This window comes from Ambystoma mexicanum, chromosome 5q (assembly GCF_040938575.1).
Source record: "Ambystoma mexicanum isolate Mex_15411 chromosome 5q, UKY_AmexF1_1, whole genome shotgun sequence".
NCBI lineage: Eukaryota > Metazoa > Chordata > Amphibia > Caudata > Ambystomatidae > Ambystoma > Ambystoma mexicanum.
Genome location: NC_090933.1, coordinates 114,289,047 through 114,313,735, shown reverse-complemented (window position 1 = coordinate 114,313,735; position 24,689 = coordinate 114,289,047). Strand labels below are relative to the sequence as shown.

Genomic DNA, 24,689 nt, shown 5'->3' with positions numbered 1-24,689 from the left:
GACACTCTCCTGATTGATTCTTCCATGACTCTCCTCTAGGTGGCTGGTTAATTCCCCTTTTTGCGGTCTCACATGGAAACAGTGCATAGGTTGCATCAAAAGCTCAGATAGCCATTGTTAAAGGGAGTAGAGGGCTATCTTACATTCTAGCCCCTACACACCTCATAAAGGTGTTGGTCTCGGGGGGAGGGATGGCGACGTGTGCCCCTCTCTGGGGTCTTCCTGTCTCCTAAGAGGGAGCCTCCTTCATAGGAATCCCTACTCTGTCCCTTAGGAGGTGTTAAGAGTAGCAGGCTCACCTCCCAGTCCCAAGGGGATGGCTCCCCCTTCAGGAGAGGTGACCATCTTCCTGGATTCTTCACATACACTTTTTAAAGCCACGCTGGATCAACTGTTCAAGCAACGTGCTTTACCTAATCATGCTAAGGCAGAAGTTGGCCCTTCAATCTATTACAATTGCTTTCTTGTAAATTGGTGTGTTAAGGGTACCATGAAATCTTTGAAGGAAACTTTTTCAACTAGGTGAAGATTTAAAATGCAAACTATCGAGAAATGTAGACAATTCCCCAGTGTATATCATTGTAAACAAATATTTGAACACTTTTAAAATGTATATAAAAGAAATGGCAAGAATATCTGTTTCATTTTTTGTTTTCTTTTTTTCCACTCAGGTACCTGAGATGTTACATAATGATGCCAGCGATCATGGCTGTAGCCGCTGGGGATATTTCCTGTTACAGAATGCTGGAATCCTTCTGGGATTTGGAATTATGTTAGTTATTTCAGTGTTTGAACATAAGATTGTATTTAGCATTAATTTGTAATATTTCCTGTTCAACAGAAACTGCAGCCACCATTTATTCATCCAGGCATTCGGCCAGTCCCGGGCCTTTTATTCAAAGGCTACGAGAAGATAAAACATGCTCTTAAAAAATGCTTACTGTGTCTCCTTGGTGAAAGCTTTTTATGTTTGGACGTTATGCATGGCATTTGCTTCCGTGTTGGAAGTTTGATACCACCCACTTGCATATCACCCATCATCCAAAACATAAAGAAAGGATACTAAAATGTTGTACAGATGACCCAGCTGTAAACGTTCCAAGGTTGTGAAATGGCACATCCTTTCATAAGTGATATTTATTTAGGCTCCAGAGTCGAGACGACTGTGTGGTTTGGGGGAGAAGGTGGGGTCGTCAACTTAAACTGTTGGCTAGAGTGCCCCTTTAATTTTCATGTACAACTCAATGAGGCTGTCAACTGAAGAAGTAATGATTGATCATTATAATAATGTCAACCGTAGCAACCATTTGTTCATTGTAATTTATATGTAGATTGATAGCTAGGCACTTTTCAGGAGTATTAAGTTACATTTTGTTAGTGGAGCCACGTTTATGTTTTTATTGTCTTAGCAATAGCTGCATATAGTGTAATACTTGGTCATTGTACCAAATACATGAATATCTTATTTTATTTGTATTTATTTTTGAACATTGTATAAAAAAAATGCTGATTTTTTTCATATTGTTCTTGTTACATTGGAAGTAAAGGACCTAGCTTTGTATAAAAGTTGTGCTTTTTATTTTCTCATTTTATTTTGAAAAACAAGATCACAAAATGAGGTTTGAAATTATGTAACGATTCCTATTAGCTTAAGTGTTTTTGTTGCAAAGAATTGGTAACACTGTTTCGAAGGGATTGGTTCCTCCGACGTATTCTACATCTATGACAGGTAATCACCACAGCTGTGCTGCTTCGGAAAAATTTTCTGCGTCCTGCGTCAATACGCTGTTGTCGAGGGCCTCCGTCGAGCCGACGTCACCGGATGTTATAAGTAGGACGCACAACGCCCATAGCCTCAGTTTCGTTTTTTCCGCGAACGTGTTCGCTTCGGAGATCTCGGTGCGCCTCGGTTCTTCTGAGTACTTGTATCGGTTCTTCGAACTGTTTGTTTGTGAAGATATCATGTCTTTGTGTTCTTCTACCCCGCGGCCGGGTTTCAAGAAGTGTCGGGACTGCGATTCCAAGATGTCGCTGACAGACCCGCACGCCTGCCTCTGGTGCTTCGGTGAGGACCACGCCACGGATGATTGTGACGATTGCCAGTCGTTAACATTGAAGGCCTTGCTGGAGTGGAAGAAGAAGCTTTCTGTCGGTAGGGTGTCCAAGCCCCGAAAGTCGAAATCCGCTGGGCTTTCGACCGACTATTTGAGAGGCGACTCCATGTTGTCGGCACAAGTCCAGGGGGTCTCGGTCCCGGAGTGGGTCCCACCATTCCTCTGCCTCTTCGAGGCACTCGCGGAAGCGCCGTCACCGGTTGCCTTCCTCATCCGAGGACTCTGCCCGTCGGCGGGTTGCTTGTCCCAACAAGCATTCTTCTCCTGCGGAATGGGATGCATTTCGTACTGAGATGATGGCGATTTTCCAATCGCAGGGCTCCGTTCTGTCCACGCCTTCAAAAGAAGCCAGCAGGGAATGTGTTAGGGCCACCGTTCGCACGCCTTCGGGGTCGGGTGGTCGGCGCGATTATCGGGAGCCTTCGATGTCCCGATCGGACAAGGTGGATTGCTCTAGCCATGCCTGCTCCCGGTCCTCGATGCCCTCGAGACCGGTGGATCCTGTGAGAGTTTCTAAGAAGACGGCGATGCCATCGGCGCCATGTCAGTTGAGGGACTCTCTTGAGGCTCTGCCTCCGAGGAAGTCATCGATGCCATCGGCGCTGAGGCCGTCAAAGGACACGCTCGGGGCTCCGCCCTCGAGGCCTGTGTCGAAGCCATTGGCACCACGCTCAACGTCGACACCGAATCCGTCGTCTCCCTCTACGCCTTTTGTGGAGGCTGTACCGGAGGTACCCCGTGTGTCGGTGGAAACACCGAGGAAGGCCCTGAAGAAGTCGGTAAGGCCTGTATTTGAGCCTTTTTCTGTGCCCTCTTCCAGGGATTTGTTCCAGCATCTGGATTATATTTCGGGGGTGGAGGAAGGGTCTGAGGAAGGTTTGGTTCCTAATGAGGTTCCTGATGACCTGTTATCTGGTCATAGCCAGTTGGAAGACCTGCGTTGGTCTTTGCACGACGCCAGTGGTCTTGATACCTCCCCGGAGGTTGACTTTGGGAGGCCTGAGCCTGGTACGCATGCCGAATCTTCGTACAGGCGACTCATGTCGAGGGTGACGGAGTACTTGGTGTGGTCTGCACCACCAGTGGATTTTCTGCAGGATGACCTGACGGATATCCTTGACCAAGGTCCACCCACTGACACGGTGCTCCCATTTCATATGGCTTTACAGAGAAGCGTGACTGCTCGGGAGAGTCTCCTGGCAGTGAGCAAGTCTTTGCCAAAAAAAATACCATCCAGCCAGTAGCGACCCCTGCTACTTGACTACGCACCCCACTCCGGAGAGTTTGGTGGTGCTACGGCCCCAGCAAACCAGGCATCATACCCTACCATCCCTCCTGATAGGGACGACAAGCGTTTTGATGGTGGGCGAAGAAAGTGTTTTCTTCAGGGGGTATGGCTTTACAGGCAGCCAACTCCGTATGTGCCTTAGAACGTTTCACTCGCACTCTGTGGAATTGTGTGTCTTTGGCGGCTGAACATATTCCCGAAGAGGAGGAACAGGATGGTTTTCTTGCTCTTGTTCAGGATGGCACGGATGCCATGTGTGAATCCGTTCAGTCGGGTCTGGACATGGCATATTCTGTCGCCGGTCCATGGTGGTGAGCACCATAATGCGCAGATTTGCGTGGTTGCGGAAGTCTGGGTTTGCTCCTGACGTACAAGCCCGGCTTCTCAACATGCCCTTTGATGGTAAACATCTTTTTGGCAGCAAGGCTGACGAGAGCCTTGAGGTTGCAGACCGCCAAAGCTGCAGCGAAGTCGTTGAGCGCTACAGTTCGCCAACCTCTGCCTTTTCGTCCTAGGGGACAGCAATGGAGGGGAGGCTCCTTTTGATACTACTCTTCCTTTGGTAGATCGAGGGGTGCTGCAAGTCAAAGGGGCCACCATAGGAGTGCCAGAGGTGGAAAACAAGGTACTCTAGATGCCAAGGCCGCTCAGGCAGTTGCCTCTTTGCCCTCAGGCACTTCCGCAGCCGCCTCAGCTCAGTCATGAGGCCGTGTCCCATGGTTCGTCGGTTGGGGGAAGGGTGGCGCAGCATCTTGTTGAATGGCGTGCCATTACTTCAGATGTGTGGGTTCTGGAGATCATAGCCAACGGCTACTGTCTTCCTTTCCGGCAGAGGCCTCGCGACAATCCACTGGGGAATCTCTTTGAAGAGTCCGGATCCGCTCCTTGCACAGGAAATCAAATCCATGCTGGAGAAAGGCGCCATAAAACTGGTGCCTGTAGCGGAGAGGAACAAGGGTTGGTATTCCCCATATTTTTCGATCCCGAAAAAGGACGAGGGATTGAGATCGTTCATGGACTTGCGTGGTTTGAACAAGCTCCTCAGGAAGGACAAGTTCAAGATGGTTACTCTCTCAAGGCCTCCAGGCCCTTCAACTTCAGGATTGGTTAAGGACGCTTATTTTCATGTGCCGATTCATCCCAAGCACAAGGAGTACCTGAGGTTCGCGGTTGGCGACTCGCATTTTCATTTTAGGGTCCTGCTGTTCGGATTGACCTCCGCCCCGAGGGTCTTCACCAAGCTCATGGTGGTGGTGGCAGCGTATCTCAGGAAAGGGGGGGGGATTCACGTCTGCCCCTACCGGGAAGATTGGTTGATCAGGGCGCGCTCTCCCGAGCAAGTCCTGGATAATCTGTCCCGTCACCTGCTACTCCCTTCACAAGCTGGGCTTATCCCTCAACTTAAAGAAGTCCCACTTGACGCCAACTCAGCGGCTCCAGTACATCGGAGCAGTGCTCGACACATCCCTGGGGCAGTGTTTGCCTCCCCAGGTGAGGGCTCATCGCATTCTGCAGATGGTGCACAAGTTTCAGCATGCCAGAGTCTCCCGGCGTTCGAGTTCTTGAGGTTGCTCGGCCTCATGGCATCCTGCATTTTTCTGGTGCCAGAGGCCAGGTTGCGGATGCGATCTCTGCAATGGGCTTTCAAGCTCCAGTGGTCGCAGTCCTCTGGCAGGATGTTGGACCCCGTTCAGGTGCCGCCCTCAGTCGCCCAGGATCTTCTGTGGTGGTCCGTCAAAGGTAATCTGATGGAGAGGGGGTGTTGGGCTCCATTTTGGCTACCCTGGCTGGAGGTAACTATTGTGACGGGCACGTCCCTCACGGGATGGGGAGCTCATGCCAACGAGTTGAGTCAGCGGTCGTTGGTCTCCGGAGTCCAGACTCCATATCAATCTGTTGGAGCCGAGGGCCATCAGGCTAGCCCTGAAGGCTTTTCTGCCGTCTGTGCGGGTGGAAGAATGTCCTGATTCTGACGGACAACACAGTGGCCATGCACTACCTCAACAAAAGTGGGGGGGCAGGGTCTCCCTCTGTGCAGAGAGGCGATGCAGCTCTGGTTCTGGGCCATCTAGCAGGACATTTCAATCTCGGCAGTTCATCTGGCCGGAGACGAAAACGTGGCGGCGGACGCTCTGTGCAGGCATAGCACGGTCTCACGAGTGGGAGCTGGCTCAGGAGATTCTCCTGGAGCTCTTCGCCATTTGGGGGACCCCACAAGTGGATCTCTTCGCCACCAGTGCCAACCGGAAGTGCAAAAGATTCTACTCGCAGGAATTTCCTCCAAGAGGAGCCTCGGGGGGGGTGGGGGGGGAGATGCATTCGTAGTGGAGTGGTCCTTCCCACTGCTGTATGTGTTTCCTCCAGTACCCGTCATTCCACAAGTGCTGCAGAGTTTGCAGAGGTTTGGTTCCCGGATGATCCTCATTGCTCCGGCATGGGCCCGAAGAACGTGGTACCCGGACCTTCTCGACATGTCCATCTGCCCTCCACGCCGTCTTCCCTACAGAGACGATCTGCTCTCACGGGAGGGGGGTCCGGTTCTCCATCCAGAGGTCAAGTCCCTCAACCTTCATGCTTGGCTTCTGAAAGGTTGAGGTATAAGGATTGGGACATTCCTGAAGACGTGGAGGAGGTGCTTCTTTCGGCCAGAAGGCCCGCAACAAAGTCCCTTTGCCGTTGGAGAATGTTCTGCCAGTGTTGCAGGGTTAAGAATGTGGATCCTTTTTAATGTGCCATTCCTGTGGTTCTGTCTTTTTTGCTTTCTTAAGCCCACAAGGGCCTGCAAGTGGGTACCATTAAGGGTTACCTGGCGGCGCTGTCCATATTTAAGCGCTCGTCTGAGGAGTGTTCTTATTTTAAGATTCCTTTGATTTCCCAGTTTCTCAAAGGGTTCACTAATGTGTTTCCACCGTCACCTTTCCAGGTGCCCGGTTGGGATTTGAATCTGGTTCTAAAATTCCTCATCGGAGTGAGCCTTTACATTCTTGTCCTTTGAGACTGTTGACCTTGAACTGTATTTTTAGTTGGTCACTTCCGCTCGCAGAGTGAGTGAGTTGCAGGGACTTTCTGTTAAGCCACCCTTCACGGTGTTCCATAAGGACAGGGTTGCCCTTGGGGTTCGTCGCTCTTTTCTTCCGAAAGTTGTCGGAGTTTCTTTTAAACCAGAAGGTTGTTCTTCTAGCGTTCTATCCTCCTCTGCATCCTGGTAAGGAAGAGGAGAGGCTCCATAGGTTGGATCCTAGGTGAGCTTTAAGTTTCTACATCTCATGCATGTCCCGGGTCAGAGTGGACAATCAGCTCTTTATTGGATACGCTGGAAGGCGTTTGGGACAAGCTCTTACAGACTTTGTCTAGATGGATTATCTTGACAATTTCTGAATGTTACCGCTTGGTGGGTAAGGACCCTCCGGTAGGTTTACGGGCCCATTCTACTAGGGGTGTGGCTGGCTCTACTGCCCTGCAGAGGGGTGTTCCCATTTGTAACATTTGTGAAGCAGCCACATGGGCCTCTGCCCATACTTTTGTCAAACACTACTCCTTGGATTCTATCCATGGGCAAGATCTGGCCTTTGGCAAGGCGGTCCTCTATTCTGCAATTTAATTGGGCACTCTAAAATTCTAAATTCTTTCCCACGTCCTTACGTTGGTACTGCTTTGGGAGTCTTGTCATAGATGTGGAATACGTCGGAGGAACCAATCCCTTCGAAGAACAAGTTACTTTCTTACCTGGTAACGTTCTTTCGATGGGATGTTCGACGACATATTCCACATCGCTCCCTCCCTACCTGCCACTCTACATAATTTCTTATGCGATTACAGAAATCCTTGCTGAAACGAAAGCTGCAGTCATTCTGGCAGAAGATTGGTGCCACACGTTGTGGGAAAAAACTACAACGGAGGCTACGGGTGTCCTACTTATAACATCCGGTGACATCGGCTCGACGGAGGCACTCGACGACAGCGTATCGACATCAACGCAGATGCCAAAAAATGTTCCGAAGCAGCACAGCTGTGGTGATTACCTGTCATAGATGTGGGATGTTCCGACGACGTATTCCATCGAAAGAACGCTACCAGGTAAGAAAGTAACTTGTTAATCCTTATATATTCTTGTTCCTAAGAGCGCTTTACATATGTGCATATCCAATGCATGTTCTTCAGTAAAAAATAACCTCCAGTTGCTGAAGTCTATTATGGTGACATTGAGAGTGCCAAAATGTTTCCCACTACAACATCCTGTCTCCATCAAATGTAATCTAGTACATAGCCACCACGTTAGCGCATCTTCCCTTTTTTGTTTCAGTACCTGGAGAGAAAAAAAACACAATTTACTAAAGCAAATGTGCAGTGTAGCCTCTACAAACCTCACAGTGAAGCATACACTGCCTCTTGAAAGATGATGCATTCCCTCCTTTAACTATTGAAGCACATTTTTCACACGTGAACGATCCAGTGGCAGACATTTGAAATCCTCAAATAACTGTATTCTGACCACTTGATGCTCCAAAACCGTGTTATTTTATTTACAAGGTCTGCCTATAAACCTTTGGACAAACAAGGCCCATACTTGAATGAGTTCATCTGCTTCATAACCCACTACTCTGAAGTTATCTTGTGCTCTTTTCATATCCTCCAATGCACTGATCCCATGTGCTGTACAACAACGCTTTATACTTCTTTCATCCCCTAATGGATGTCCTCAAAACTGACGAGACCCACCTTTTACTCGTGCTGGACAAAATAGTTTTCGTTCACTCACTACTCAGTCCTTGCTTAGTCCGTCAATGATTGAACCTGACAAACCTATGAAACCCCTGGCTTCAAATGAGCCTGGTATTTTGGAGGTTACAATGCGATGGTTGCAAGAAAAAAAGGAAACAAACGCACACATGCACTGTTGAAGTAGTGCTTTTACTCCAGAGAATGTATGGATATGAATGTTAGTTTTCATATTTACAGACTTAAGCCATAAAATGGCAACATTTGGAGTGTTCTACAGTGTGGTGACAAAGTGGAATTCTGGAGTGAAGCAGTGGAAGGGTCACTCACGGGTGGCCTGGCTAATTGGATCTAGCCAGACCTGGTGTGAAACTGGAGGACATTTAGACAGGGACAGCAAGGTGGAGCAACAGCCCCCTTAGGGCCATATTGCTTTATGGAAAGAGTGAGCAAGCACAAGTATTCCTTCGCTGGCCTCTGGGAACCACAGTTCATCAAGGAGCAGCATGGGGTCTTCCCCTTTGCAGACCTCCAGAAATTCCAGTTACCACCTTAATGAAATCAAATCCTGAGGCTGTAGTGTCACTGAGTATCCTAGCTGAAGGCTTCACTTAGGTCATGTTTGTAAAGAGGATGATGATGGCGTGTGGCCATTATAGCCCCAAGCCATATGGAAGTGGACTGATGAACTTTTAATGCTGACCTTTCTGGAGTGCTTGAGAGGAGTGAGGCATCCCCTTGGTGCTCTGTTTAATGCAGACTCGTCCCTCCCTGGTGCTGGAAAGGTATGAAGTGACAACAAAATTCATGGCATTGGAGTGCCCGCTCGGGGCCTGAGGTGATGGGCAGTCATTGGCAGCAGGGAGAGCCCAGCACTCCAGGATGTGTTTTAAAAAGTGAAGGTGGCTTTGCTGTGGATGATTCCAAACACCTGTTTACAGAGACTATGCTGGGACACTGGAGCTTGTTGTGCATATTTTTTTAAGATCATCTTTTGCGGGCAGGATATCAAACTCACTTCCTGAATTTAAGGGTACATCCAGCCTTGCTAACCACCTGCTGCAGAGCGAACAGGAGGTTTGGGGTGCGATTGAAACAAAGCTGAGGAATCTACCCTGCAAGGCGAAGAACCATCTGAGGGTGTGTCACTATTTCGTGGAGATTCCCTTTTGGCTTATCGCCATTTATTATTATACAATTAACAATAGTTTTTCTTACTATCCTTTATATCCACCGACTATTGAGACCATCCGACAGCGGTGGAGAAAAGAAGCGACCGTTGAAGACTCCCATCGATTGATCTGTTCCGGCCTTGGAAGGCTGCTCTGGGCTTCGGCCAACACAGTAGGGAGAGGGGGGGAGGACATTTTAGAATGTATACACCCCTTTTCATACACTACACTCGCCTAGCTGATGTGTCATTCCGTTATGGAACGGACCCCCTTTAAATTGTACCCTAAGTGCAACAAAAAGTTCCTATGGGTTGACAAACGCCCCACGGGACCACGTCGAGGGTTCCTGTCAAGCGTATAGACTCTTCAAACCCAAGACATTGAAGGACCACTTAACTAAACGCTGGGCCCACCACGGCAGGCAACTCGAGGCCATGGAAGTGGAGGGTGCAATCAGCGACGGCAGTAACGCTGCAGTATCCAAAGGCGACGAGGTTACTTCGGTTTCCCAAGCGTAGGCACCCGGCCCCAACAGTCAGGCCGGCGGCTATGTTATGGGGAATAACACCAGCTGCGAAAGTGCTCTCACTAAACCCTCTTCCCCCACCCCCCCATCACCAGATACAACCCACCGCCGAGACTAGACACACGTGTCGAGCAAACGGCAATGTCTAGGGAGAGGTCCGTTGAAACGCTGTCCTCTGGGCAGTTCAGATTGAGATCGCCACATGACCGGCCCCAACTGTCTAAAGACAGAACAGACGTTGCGGATAAAAACATTCCCGAAGATCGTGAGTCTGCTGACGAGACTGCGGATCTGACCGTAGCCGAGATTCGACATTCTGCATCAATAGTGGTAAAAAAGCCCATACAGGCCGGACTAGCTCAGTTAAGAAGCACGTACCAGAAGGCCTTGTAAAGTCAAGGGAGCCTAAAAAGCCCTCCTCAAAGACCCCTCATAGGGATAAAACACAGGAGGATAGGTCCCCTCCGAAGAGTAAGGAACCTCAGACAACGGATTCCCTGTCTTCAGCCTTAAAGAAAAAGGCTTCACCTTCTACTGTAATCCCACCCACTCCAGAAGATTTAGGTCTCCCACCTCAACCTATGGTCATACCTAGTTCTGCCCAATGGTCAGCTGAAGATGTAGATAGGGTCATGAAAATGAACTCTTTCATGGCAAATTTTTATGAGAAAGACCCTAAACTACTTCACAAGTTTTCACTCCACCCCTCCCACAACAGCGGCCTCTGGGTTGCAGAACCCTGTTGAATCCCCTGCTAAAAGGTCTCTCCCTGCAAGTTCCCACTATAATTGACCTATATGACCCGGACACTGATCATGAAGACCTGTATGACCAAGAAGCCGCAGACCCTTATTATAGGGATAATGAGGAGGATGAAGGTGACCCAGATACAGACATGTACATCATGGGCTCCTCAGTTGATCAAGGCCCCCCAAAACCCCTGTTATAGATTCACCCAAAGATAATCGGCCTCTTCTGAACGAGGTACTTATCAAAGTGGCTGAGCATTGCCAAATATCTACCCAAAAGAATCCACAGGACAAGGATTTCGTTGACGAAATCTTGGGAGATAAAAAGGCTGTAACTCAGTTTATTCCACTACTAAAGTCTGTCCATCGAAAGGTACAACCCTCGCTGGAGACACCATCAGACGAGGCCGGTGAACCCACGCATAGAAAAACTTTTCAAACCTGCACCATCAGACCCGCTGTACATTAGAGGGCAGCTAAAGCCTGACTCGCTCGTTGTTAATACAACAAGGAAAAGAGCAGATACTCCTCTAGCCTCCTCTGAGGCTCCCCTAGACAAAGTAAGAGTCTGTACACAATAGGCAGGAAGGTGGCCTCTTCTGCTGTATTCCAGTCGAGGATTGCTGATAACTCTACCTTATTAGCAAGTTACAACTGCCATAAATGGGACAAAGTCTCAGCGTTACTCTCGTCAGCCCTGGAACCTGTCAAGACTCAATTAGCACTTGTGGCTGCAGAAGGGAGGGCAGGGTCAAGGTGCCTGCTAAAGAGCGGTCTTGATGCTGCAGACAATGCCGGCAGAATCATATTAAGTGTTGCGCTTGGTTACGCCAATCCGGGTTTAAGCCAGAGACACAGGCTACTCTCATTAACATGCCCGTCAAGCCCAATGTACTCTTTGGCAAGGCCGTCAAGGATGCCTTGAAGGCAGCCAAGGAAGAATATGATACATTCAAATCATTGGGCCAATTGACCAATAAACCTGGCCAATGAGGAAACAGCAATTTCCGTCACACACGTGGACAATTTTCCCAGAGGGGTTCCTATAATCAAAATCGGGGAATGGCCTGGGGGAACAATCCAGGTCAAGCCTCTCAATTACCGGAGAGGATCAGGCGGTCGGGTTAGGGGTCCCTCCTCCAGAGGTGGTACCCCACCCCAGAAGCAGTGGCATCCCACTTCAGGGAATGACCGCTGACAGATGGGTGCTGTCCACCGTAGTGGGCGGATATTGTATAGTACTTCTCGAGCAACCCTCGGAATCGGCCCCAATGCCAGAAAACCCACTCCAAAGAAGACCAATGCATCCTCCTCGAGGGAAATGGTCATGCTGCTCCAAAAGGACGCCATAGAAATCGTCCCGGCCAACAAGGTAAACGAGGGTATTTATTCAACTTTCCTTGTGCCAAAGAAAGATCTAACAATGCGCCCAATATTAGATTTGTGTCGTGCAAACAAATGTCAAGCCACAAAAGTTCTGCATGACTATGCTACAAGAGGTAATCCCTCTGCTAAAAAAGGGGATTACATGGCAACACGGAATATGAAAGATGCTTATTTTCATATTTCAATGTTCCCAGCGCACAGAAGATTCTTGCGTTTCAAGATAATGAACCAGCACCACCAGTTCAAGGTGCTGCCCTTCGGAATAGCATCTGCTCTAAGGGTATTCACGAAGGTATTGGCAATAGTGGCAGCACACCTGCGCACGTAGGCAATCCCAGTGTACCGTTGACTGGACGACTGGCTGATTACAGGGGAGTCTCCCCTAATTTGCAGACAAAACATTCAAAGAACTATCAACCTTCCCTTTCAATTGGACTTCTCCATCAAGAAAAATCAAGCCTAGTGCCATGCACAACCAAACCGTTCCTAGGAGCTGTTATAAACACAGAGGGGTTGGTCGTTCCTTTAGAGGAAAGAATCCAAAACATGTTACTACAAATACTGCATTATCAAGCCATCTGCCATATAAGCGTACGCAAAGCAATGCGTTTGCTAGGCATGATGGCATCTTGCATGTACCTGGTACCTCACGCATGCCTGCGATCCATGCAGGAGTGGTTGGCGAAACAGTGGTCTCGGGGGAAGTGATCAGTGGGACGATCTAGTGGTCGTTTCGCCAACACTAGTACAAAAATCTTTGCTGGTGGACAAGATGAAATCTATTGAAGAGAAAACCCTTCCACGATCCAGAGGTGCAAGCTATTGTCACGACAGACTCCTCACTCGCCGGGTCCGGGCTCATTACCATCATCACACAGCTCCGGGTCTGTGGTCTCATGCAGCGGCACAGAACCACATCAATCTGCTGGAAATACTGGCAGTGTTCAAGGCTCTTCAGGAATTCGAATTTCACTTAGCGAAGCAATCGGTGCAAGTCCTAACCAACAGCACTACAGCAATATTTTACATCAACAAACAGGGGGGTACACGTTCTCTAAATCTGTCAAAGCTTGTGCAACAAATTTGGAGATGCGCACTCAAACAAAAGATATTCCTATCGTCTCGCCATGTTCCAGGCGACCTCAACTCTGGCTGACTGAGCAGAGATCCTTTACCAGAGGAACACGAATGGCGACTACACGCAGGGGTCGTAAAGCACCTCTTCTCTCTATGAGGGTACCGCAGTCCACATGATTGGTAGTTTTAGGGGGAGTAGGCATCTCCCACCCCTCCTTGACTATAGCCAAGGGTCCCCTTATAGGGTGACCAAAAAGAAGCTCAAAGGGGCTGAAGCCAACCCCCTCTTGAAGCACTTCTGTATGCAAACAACAAGCATGGGAAAAGGAGATCCCATTTTCTCCTCTGGGGCTATTTCATGCGTTTGAGGGTTCTGTTAAACCTCTCAACCAAGCTATTGGTTTGGATGTGATATGCTGAGGAAAATGTAAAGGTAACCCCACACTCCTTCCACATGGATTGCATATACTTGGATGCCCCTATCAGACACAACCTCTTTAGGGAAGCCAACCCTAGTGAATATGTCAAGTAAAGCTTCTGCAACTGACCTGGCAGTTAGTTTTCAATGGGATGACCTCAGGATACCTGGTGGCATGGTCGACCAGCACCAGGAAAATCCTACTGCCTGAGGATCTTTGTGGTCAAGAGGACCACCTATGTCAATCCCTACCCTTTCAAATGGTACGCCCATAATTGGGAGTGGTACCAAAGGAGCTTGGATTGTTGTGCCACTTTTCCCAGATAACTGGCATGTGGCACAACTCCTGCAGTGTCTTTCTACTTGCACTCCCATCTTGGGCCAATATAGTTGCATGGCTAACCTTTGCTTGGTTCTCTTGATGCCAAGGTGACCAGCAAGGGGGACTTCATGCACCAGCTGCAAGAGGAAGGTTCTTACATGAAGGGGAACCACCAACCTACTATGGTCTCCTTCTGTGGGCTCACTGTAGAGGAGTCCACCTTGCCAATAAAAGCCTGTGCTTCCCAGGAGGTTCACCCTCAAGCTGGGAGCAGGCCTGTCTCCTTGGGCCTTGCAAAGATGGGCACTCACGTTTCAGCCAACATCATTCGCACACTGCGCTCCCCTCCAAACGAGGGGGATGACACTGCCTGCCTTGGTCAGATTTACAAGTCAATTTTATCGGGCCCGTGATTCGCTCCTCTAGGGGGAACAAGTACATGTTGACTGTGACATGCTTGTTCGCTAAATGGGTGGAATGTCTCCCGGCCCCAAATTGCAAAACAGAAACAGCAGCTGCCCTGATGATCAACCACATCATCTCGCGTTTTGGACTACCCCAAAGGATTGAGTCAGATCGAGGTAGCCACTTCACTAGCGTAGTGATGACAAAGATGTGGGAGATACTTGGGGTCAAAAGGATACTACACATTGCCTACCGCATCCTCTAGTGGTGGAGTTGAGAGATACAAAAAGACAATTGTGAGCATATTAAAAAAGTTTGTGGCAGATTCTGGGCCAAGTTGGGACATTCGATTACCTCTTGTCCTGATGGCCATCTGAGCTACCCCTTCTTCTGCAACAGAAATGTCACCATTTGAGCTGATGACTGGACGAAGGATGGTGCTTCCCCAGCATCTGCTCTACAGAACCCAAGAGCAGACCTTGATAAATGCCTCCACAACTCATGGTTATGTTGAGAATCTGAGAAAACACCTTCAACATGCTTTTGCCTATGCTCAGCGAAATCTAGAAGGATATGCAGACAGTATGAAGACCCACTATGACCTTAAGACAACTAGAAAAGAATACCAAGTAGGAGACCGGGTCTACTTGTACAATTTTCGAAGGAACCAGGCCAAACAGCGCAAATTTCTTCCTAGCTGGCGGGGTCCTTTTGAAATTGTAGACAGAATCTCACCAGTCGCCTACAAAATCCATATCCTCAAAGGCAGTTTGGCAGAAGGGGAAGATAAGTGGATCCACATCAACCAGCTGAAGTGTTGCCATCCTAGGCATACTCTGCAGCAACTAGAGGAGCCATCTGGAAACCCAGAGGGGGACATTCCGGACCCCTAGAAAATCCCAACTATTAAAAACCATTCCACATGTTAAAATCAGTATTAATTACAGGCGGGAAGGATTGTCAATTATGTCAAATGTATGCATCTGCCCCACTACATGAATAGTGGTGGGGAAATGTCCACAAACATGCTCTGTTTTGTCTTCTAGCACTGAAACCAAGAATTGCAAGTACCAAGGAGGACCACTCGGGGACCGGAAGGAAAGACGCAAGGGGCCTGGGGTATCACTTCATACTCCCATCCGGAACCGGCGAGGAGAACCTGTCGATCCAGCACTGATGGGAGAAGCAGACAAATGTTTCCACTTGAACCAAAAAGAAAGATTTACATCCCATATCTCCCGACTTCCCCTTGACGGGCAGTCAAACTTAAGAGTCGTGAGGGGGGGGTTTGTGGGATGTATCAACCCACTTCTGCACTGCCCTGTTTCATCACTGTGTGCTGATGGTGCCAGAATTATCAAAATGGCAGCAAAACCCCTATGCGCGCCAAAACGTATGGAAATCACGCTTTGCAACAAGAAAAGATGGCTGCCAAATCTACCATGCATGTTATCAGTGGTGGAACAGAGACCTCACTGCTGAAACATGTCACTGGGCTGCCCAACATGTAAAAATGGAGTGTGCATGAAAAGCAGTGCTTTACTGAAAGAAATCCTGAATCTTGCTTTGAAATCTTTTTCTTGGTTGCTGAAACTGCAGAATGCCGGTCCAAAACACCATAAAACAGCCGATATTCTTGCTGGGTGTTACAAGTCACTTCATTCAAGAAATCATTATGAACAGACAATGTCCTGAAAAGCTGAATTTTTCATCAAAATATTCACAGCAAAAATGTTCCTGCCTGTGAAATCTGTCAAAAGCTGGGTGCGGCCGCCTGTATAACAGCTGTCAGTAGCTTGCCTCAGAAGATTTAAACTTGTGCAACTGAAATCAAATGTCTGAAAACTATGTGACCTGTTATTAAGAGTAACCTAGGTTGTAGCTATTTAAATCCCATGGTTTAGAAGCTGGAATAAGTGTTCTAGATGCTTGTTTTGAAAATTGCAAGTTTGTTTTAAACCAAGTAAAAAATTGTAACAGAATGACATTTAAATTGAGCCTGCCCAAAAACAATCAAACCAGTCCACAGCTTCCCACCACAAAGGCCAGGCATCTCCCTTCTGCTCCACCAGGAAATCACACCTCTGTGATGATTAGATCAGGGGAGGAGAGCTTGGGCTGCAGGGGAAGAGGACAATGGACTTCCTCTGGCTGAAAGGATATGCAGAGTGTGAAGAGTCATAAACGGCCTCTCCCAGAAGGAAGGGGGCGGAGATTGCTTCTGAGCTGCCAGAAGGAGAAGGAGGTGGGGACAAACTATCATGTGCTGTTTAACAAAGGCAAAAGTACATTTTTAAAAAGACTGATAAATTACTGTGCAAAATTGTGAAAAATATGTCAACAGATTTGTTAATGTGATTTTTGGATGCACGGTTTAAGAGATGCCAGAACTCTGTGGGATGCTGTGGGAAGTAGTAGCGGAAAATATGGTTTTACCCAAATGTATTCATGCCAAAAGCACGAAACTTCATACTCTTATGCCCATATGCAATGCACACATTTGAACAAATTTTCTGATGAACTGGATATTGTGTTCCGGACAAAAAGGGCAGAATTCTGTCAAAAGCAGACACAAGATCCTACAACGATGGGGATTGGAGAAGTGGATGCTACACAAAATATGTAAACTGTATATATGATTGTTATAGAGATTACACACATGTAAATATGTATTTTACTAGAAGTAGATTTTATGTTCAAAGGGACAAGGGGAGGATCCTCTGACTCATAAACCCACATCATCATGGTGACGCCCTGTTTTCTTCTCCAATCAAGGGAGAGAAGAAACTCTAGCTTATCGCCTGCCTAAAGGGGCGAGCTTAGGATAAACCAGCACACACCCCCTTTATCATATGCATAAATAGGGAAAGTTGAGGACTTAGAAGGACACACAGATTCACCCTTATCCTGATCCTGGCGAAGCACCCTGAAGGAGAACCATCCAGACTCCATGCTCCAGACTCCAGAAACTTGGCAAGCAGAAAGGCCCATTCCATTAGTTGAACCATATTCAACTAGGCCTTGAAATTCCAGAACCCCAGAAATCCAAGGGGAACAAAAGAAACAGCCGGGCTGTGCTGTAACTGCTTTCCTGCTAAAAGAATCCTTACCAGAACCAAAAGATCCCATCCAGGTGTGCTGTGCTGTGACCAGAGAACCATTGCATGCCCGATCCAGTCCTGTGCCGAGCTGTGACCAGAACCATTGCAGACCCAGTCCAATCTGGTGTGCCCAGCAGTCTGTCCCAGAACCAGAATTCTTGACCAGAAATCTTGACGGACCAGAATCACTGACGGTTCCATTCAAAACATATAGTGAGTATCTATAGAATAGGACTGCGTCACTAGCCTATGTACTGTCCATAGGAATCCCTGTATTAAACCCATTCTCTCTTATATTCAGAACCGGTAGTGTTAGGAGTATTGTTGAATTGTCAGAGCTTTTCTTGCGCGTAGTTTCTCTCAATTATTTTCTAAAATCATAAATCATTTGTATTGTGAATAAATAAATAAATTGAATCCCAAAAAGAAATTGATTATCTACCATATGAAGGGTCCCTGGCCAGGATTGACGGAGATTCATGTGTGGCATTCTCGTTGTTTATAGTCATAATCAGTATAAAATACCCCGTTTGTCTTTTGAAAGCGTTTCCCTGTTTTCCTGTTCTTGTGCCTATCTCAGAAAAACAACCTCCACTAAAACGCCCATACCTTTCTCAATTTTCATGCTAGAAAAGAAATTTCAACTTCTGCTTGTAGCTCACATCCACAGCTTTCCAGACCCAAATACCATTCTGAGATAACTTTAAAACCATTTTGAAGGTTTGCCAATCAATTCTGTTTCTCTCTCGTGTTGCTGGGGGGAAATTGGGATTGGCATTTTGTTTGAATTCTGCATTCCTGAATACCTGCTATCTCTCCTTCTATCTCTTTTCATTGCTTGTTGGAGGTTTGAGGGGTGTGCAGGGGGAAAATAGTAACCACATTGTCATTTGATCTGAACATACACAAAAGTATTCTTTCTGTGCTAGATTGTTTTGCTCACTATTACTCCTTGTAATTAAAGAGATTGCTTAGTGTTACCTCACCCCATTGGTGATCATTGTATAACCATTAAACATAGTGTGATTATATTGTGAATACATAAATAAATATTTTAACTTTGCAAACCAGCCTGATTCCTGGTTCAGTGTGACCGAGGGGGGGGGGGTTCCAAGAGAGGGGCATGATATAAGTGGTACATCGTTCAGAATAAAAGAACTTTTAAACACAAATAAATAAGGGTTTCAGTTGTGCATTACACGCTAGGCATTGACTTAGGTGAAGTGCTAGATTGAAATCACTTACAAACCTCTCCATGTTCTTGTTCACCCATTTCCTAGATGTTTCCATGGCCACAATGGACCTTGCACCTCACAACACTCTTCGTGGCACTACCTCTGAGCAAACAAATCTGTCTTTGGGAGCGTCGTCCCCAAGATCTTGATCCCCCTCCTGCATGTTCCTTAGTAAGAACCTCTACCGAGGTCTGCAAATTAATTTCCCCTGTGGCGTACTATGAGTACTCTTGGTGCTGCCATCCTTTCCAGCTGCCTGCGCACACAGGGGTGCAATGCATGCCCGGTGTGCCCAGCCACACCACCTTGGTGCTCCTCAGTCCCATGCTGCCACCTCTATGCGGCCATTGTTGCGCTCTGAACTGTGCTTGTGTGATGCAGTGGCCAATGACTCATACTGTGCGGCCTGCTGGTGCAAACAACATTTACTAATTCTCCACTTAAAAAGGATCTCTTCAAAATTACTGCACACACATGATTCTCACAAATCCCATGTACATTTGTGTGCTCCCCCTTCCAGAGCTGCACCACGTTCCTTTTGTTCACCTGTGAACCACCTACTGAGGGGCCAGCACGTTCGCGTCTGGCACCCCTGGTCTGATGTATATTTTGTACCGGTCGGATTTCCATCATCCCACTTTATCGCTGCTCGGGACATTCCCTGCTGCAATGCTGTCATGGCTGCCCCTATTCTGAAGCCATGCGAGGACCAACCTCCCCCGTGGCATCCCACCTTACCTAATGACCATACCAGCACCTTCTGAAACTGTGTTCGTTGGTACCCATCCTTGTGTGCTAGCATGTATCCCCCCCCCCGCGTGGCCTAGCCTCCATATAGCGTGAAAGAAGCCTGGTGAGGCAACTCTCCTGGTCCGATGCATGGTACAAATCTATCCACCTCCCTTTCCTCTTCTGATCTGTTTTGGACCTTCTTAATCATATTCTCACACCCAACTTGGTGAAACACACCTCCCCCGGTGCAAGGGCCCTGCCAGATTTAATCTTCTTTTCTGTTGCGACAAGTTCGCTCACTCAGAACGCCCCAAAAAATGCCACTGCAAACACGGCCCCGAAAAGTGCTACTTCAAATCAATTGAAGCATAACCCCTGCAGCGCCCCCATTAACCTCACCAGTACTCCAAAATCAATGGGCATGCAACAGTCTTTCCTTGGTCCTTCCAATTTCCCCGATTCTTTAAGAGCAGCGAGCACCATGAACATTGAACATGGCATGGCCTAACCTCGATATTTTGGTACAAACAAACCTCAACTACCTTCCTTAACCAACCCATGGTCACCGGGCATGAGGCAGATTGTAAATGAATAGCCTGCACTACTGCTCTCTTATCTGACCAAAAATGCACCCTCCTGTTGCACAACTCAACTTGCCGCAACAGGAGGGCTATCACGATTGGGAAGAGTTTGACAGCCATAATGTTACCCAATCTTTTGCCTTTGTGTAGGCCACTTCTGTGCACACCATTCTGGATCCAAAATGATCCCTGAAACCTTCCTTACATGACGCATTGAATACATTTGTATTTCCCGGCTGGTGGCGCACGGGGCCTTCCATAACCTTATGCCATTGAACCCCTGCAGGAAATTTAGCCACATGCGCAGGTCTTATTTGATGGGTGTAATTAACGTGATGTGATGATGCTTCAAGGCGACACCCGCTGTTGCTATTGCCAACCTCCTAGCAAACACACTGCCTGCGAAATTAAGTTTGCCTAGCAGTTGCTGCACTTTTTCCAAGGGTGGTCCTGTCTTTCGCTAAATTATTGTCAATCTCGGCCATCAGCTCCTCCACCTTATCTCTGGGTAACCTGCAAGCACCTTTTATGGTGTTGCAATGCCCAGAAATGTGATCACTTCTCCTGGGCCATGAGTCTTTTCCTGGGCCAGTGGTATGTTCAACTTTCCCATCAAGTTTTGAAATGAGGCCAGTGTGGCAGCGCACTTCCCGGACCCCTCCCTCCCTACAAAGAGAAATAGTCCAAGTAGTGCACCACCTCTGCCCCCTCCTGTGTGCAGCCCACTCCAGGAACAAGCTGAATTGCTTGAATAATGTACATGACCCTGCATAGCCCATGGGCATGCATCTGCCGAAATAGAAATGTCCCTGCCACTGAAACCCCAACAGGTGAAAACTTTCTGGGTGAACTGGCAGCAGTCTGAATGCTGATTCTATGTCCACTTTCACCAGCAGTGTTCCCTTCCCCGCTTCCTCTACCAAATCCACCGCCTAGTCAAAGGAAGCATGTGTCACTGGCCAGTATTCAGGGTCCAGCTGGTCATTCATTGACTCTCACTTTGGGTAAGACAAATGGTGGATCAGTCTGTACTTCCCTTGTTCCTTTTTTTTAGGAACCACTCGTAGCAGGGATTTAATGACATTTTCAAGAGGGGTGTCGCAAAAAGGCTCTCCGCCTCCTAAGATCTTTCTCTCTCTTCATTTTTTTCAGTAACAATGCCCGGTACTTTGTCTGCCTATGGCAATTTCTGTGCCATCTTCACTGTCAAGGGCCCCTCATGAGGAATTCGGAACCCGTCTCAAAATCCCTTGTACAATAATTCATGCTCCTCCCTCTGGTAATCATTTAATAATATGTGAAGCTCAGTCCTGTTAACTGGGGATGTGCCCTTTACCAGCCACCCCTAATCGTGCCCCACTGGGCTGTCCAATGCCCCTCTGGGACCTTTGGGCCTTGTGGTATGCTGTGAATGTGTGTTCCCCCCCCCCCGCCCCCTCTACATTTTCCATATTTGGGGGAAGACCTGCAATTCGAGCCCCAGTGGCAGTAACCTCGATTAAAGAGTGTGCAGGATCTATTCCCTCCTCCTGCCGGCACCATGCTAGCCACTCTTACCCCTTACGACCTGCCTGCCCTGGCGAAAGGGCTGCCAGCTCTTTATTCTCCTCTTCAAATTTACTGTGCCAAGCCTGCCAGGGTGTTTTACCCTCCTCGGCGGACTGGACCTCTCTCCCTCCACCCCCCCGTGAATGCTACCCAACTTTCCATGTCCATTCGATCCCATGTCATTCCAGGGACCTGAGCCATCTTGGACCTGAAATCACAGGCATAATCAACCCAACCTGTTGAACCATACCACCTGTGATCATCCACAATTGTGTCCCTGTACTTCCCTGTACAGGGAACGTCTCCATTATTACAGCAGCTAACAAGGAAAATGCCTTGATCCAGTTTTCAATCGTCTTCTCCAGCCTATACCCTTTCTGCCTCTTCCTATCGTCCTCCTCGGTTATTTGAATGTCGAGACCCACTGCCTCCAGCGACAATAATGAAAACAAATAAAAATACTCCTCTGCCCAAATGCACTCCTTTACCTGCTTTGGAATGTGCCAAGCCAATGAAGACCTCCCTGGCAGTAATGGAGCAATCGTTACTAGGCTGCCCTCTGTCAGAGTAGCCCCTACCGTACCAATGGAAATGCCGTAATACTGATACTGGTAGTTGCACACGTAGTGTAGGAGAAGAATTCTTCCTACTAAAGTAACCCTCTGATAAGCTAAATATTACCAGCAGAGGGTTCAATTAATCGAAAGATGTGAGGACACAAATGGAGCACCATCGGCTGCAAAAGAAAGGACAATAAATCAATATCAGCACTGGTACAATACATGTGAGACAATACTGTGGCGGCTACCCAAGATTCTCACCTGGTATATATGCAAGAAAGGGATACCTGTAGTGCGCCTTGTTGATATGGATATGTACAGTCCCCTTGGACGTTTTCAATATAGAGGGGTATTTTATCCTCTTTTTTTAATAAGGGGGACCTATGTCATGAGGAAAATATAACAATTTAAGAAAAACAAGGACATAGGCTACCCCATCTGTCTAACACTGACCGGCGGTAGAAGCAGCACACATTTAACACATCATCACGTATGACATGTACATAAGAGAGCAACACCCAATTTGTATGTAACACATTAAAACATTTTATTTTTCATGTGGTTTAAAAATAGCCTTGCAGGACTATTAGCGTAACCTTTTGTTACTGAAGAAGCACCCTATTTACGGTGTTTTCAAAACCTCATACAATGGCTGTTTTCATTTTCATGACCGAACATCTGTCTAGTCAAGACTAGACAGATGTTTGGTCATCACGACCACATTCTAAGTCAACTTGTATACTAACCCACACTGTGAAAAAAACAAATGAAAACAGCCATTGTATGAGGTTTTAAATGTGTGCTGCTTCTACCGCCGGCCAGTGGTAGACAGGTGGGGCAGCCTATGCCCTTGTTTTTCTTAAATATGTACAGTCCCCTGTAAAAAACAAACCCAGGTAAGTGTGGCAAAACACTAACAAAGGAGGAAAAAGATGGCAACAGGGGATGGTTCTTACCACAGGTGTGGATAGAAGAGGATGGTGAAGATCCTTCTTGCAGTCTGTAGAACTCCAGGAAGACTATCCCGCAGGCATGAGGACATCTGGATCAGGTAAGGAAATGCACATGCGACAGTCTCTAGTCCGTGCACTGTATTTGGGTGGAAGTGGGAAACAGATGGCGGGTTAGAGGGGTAGAGCAACCAGCAGTCCAAACGGGAAAAGTGTATTCGACAATGACAGAATGAGAGGCGAAGGCAATCCGGGAAAAGAAGTCCGAGGGGTTCTAGCGTCCCGGTGCAAAGCAAGAGGCAAAGAAGTCAGTGAAACAAAGCAGCATCGAAGACCAGGATATACAGACTAGTTCAGGCATGAGATAGGGTAAGGTCCGTATAACAAGAACGAAGTCGGTACACAGAGAACGAGTTTCAAGAAATGCGTGATACAAGGTAGCTCCGTGAAACAATCAGAAGCATCGACCTTCAGTGAAGGCGGAGCTTAAATGAAAATAAAGTCACTTGACGCTGACCACGGCTCATGCTCAACGGTGTGCGCTGCAATCCGTGTTTCGAGAACCAGCGTCTCCATGGCAACTACCAACAGAAGCGTAATGCAGTTCTACGGGCAAATGGTATGGCGGACTTCCATGAAGCAGATTGTGGGTGGCATGAGAAAGTGTTACCACTGTTTGGAGGGACCCCCCACTTGACACCTGTTGTCTGCACTTACCCTTGCACTTGCCACCTGCTGGCCGTACTTTACCTATTGTTATTATTTTCTTATCCCATGTACTGCACTGTCCTCTTCCCCCTTCCCACCCTGCACTTCTCCCCCTTCCCATGCACTTGCGCGATCTGAATGACACCTGGCCTAGTAGGATCGTTATCTGTCTTCCCTCTGTTCCCCTCCCTTGCCTCGTCGCACCTTGAAACACCTGTGTATAGGTGCGTTATAAATGCCATATCATATATCATATTATAAGTCCGGTGCCGTGGGATGGGGGCACCCCATGCAGCTAAATGGCACAGGCCCTTAAGCTAGGGGAGCTGACTGCTGGGACACTGAGGGGGAAGGAGGGAGGCAGGTGGCAGAAAGGTAAGCCGCTCCCCCCCCCTTCTTTCCTCTGCTGAAACAATGGGCTGGGGAGGGGTTGCCAAAAGGTCCTAATGGGCAGTGAGCACCCACACCAAAACCCCCAGCATCTCTTCCCCATACGCCCCTTCAAAGGGGAAGAGAAGAAATAGGCAATAAGATGGGGGGGAGGCAGGAAGCCACACACATAGTTGTGAAGTGGCTGTCGGCATCTTCCGGCCAGTTGGTGCCCAGAGCCAGCAGACATATGCATGGCCCCAGGCCATATTTTCACTATATATGCAGGGCTGCTGGAGTAGCTCTGCAGAAATAACAGTGTACGTAGAACACTACAGAAGCAGTAAGAGCAAAAATCTAATTATAGATGGGTAGGATAAGTGGACCCTGGGGAGACCCACCTTTCAGCAAATTCATCTGCTAACCCCTGGTACTGGTTCCCAAAAAGAAGCAAGGAAAATGCCGTTCGGCATTGACCAATCAGCTGAATTGGTGGCAGAAAAGCAAGAAGCCTCCTTACGCCATTCTTTCCTCTGCTGGCTCTCAGGTGTAGTCTGAAACAATGGGCTTAGGAGGGGAGCCAAAAGGTGCTAATGGGCAGTGGGTGCCCGCACCAAACCCCCCAGCATCTCCCCACGCCTTTCAAAGGGGAAGAGAACAAATAGGAAATAGGATGGAGGGAGATAGGAAGCCACACACCTAGGTGTGAAGCGGCTGTCACGTCGGCCG

General features: G+C 47.9%; 1 protein-coding gene and 1 long non-coding RNA gene across 3 annotated transcripts in view; one reads left to right on the top strand and one right to left on the bottom strand.

Annotated features, from left to right (window-relative positions):
• Positions 1 to 1,566, top strand: part of SLC39A6 (solute carrier family 39 member 6) — a 254,817-nt gene extending 253,251 nt beyond the window's left edge. For both annotated transcript variants that reach the window (XM_069620630.1, XM_069620631.1), the window contains one exon: positions 672 to 1,566. In XM_069620630.1, coding sequence (XP_069476731.1) covers positions 672 to 824 — 153 coding nt within the window. In that variant the 3' untranslated portion in view covers positions 825 to 1,566. The remainder of the gene's footprint in view (positions 1 to 671) is intronic.
• The window catches only part of LOC138497279 (uncharacterized), a 291,765-nt gene extending 268,322 nt beyond the window's left edge, over positions 1 to 23,443 (bottom strand). The window contains exon 1 of the long non-coding RNA XR_011278556.1: positions 22,890 to 23,443. This is a non-coding gene — a long non-coding RNA (uncharacterized lncRNA). The remainder of the gene's footprint in view (positions 1 to 22,889) is intronic.
• Between the last annotated feature and the right edge of the window lie 1,246 nt (positions 23,444 to 24,689).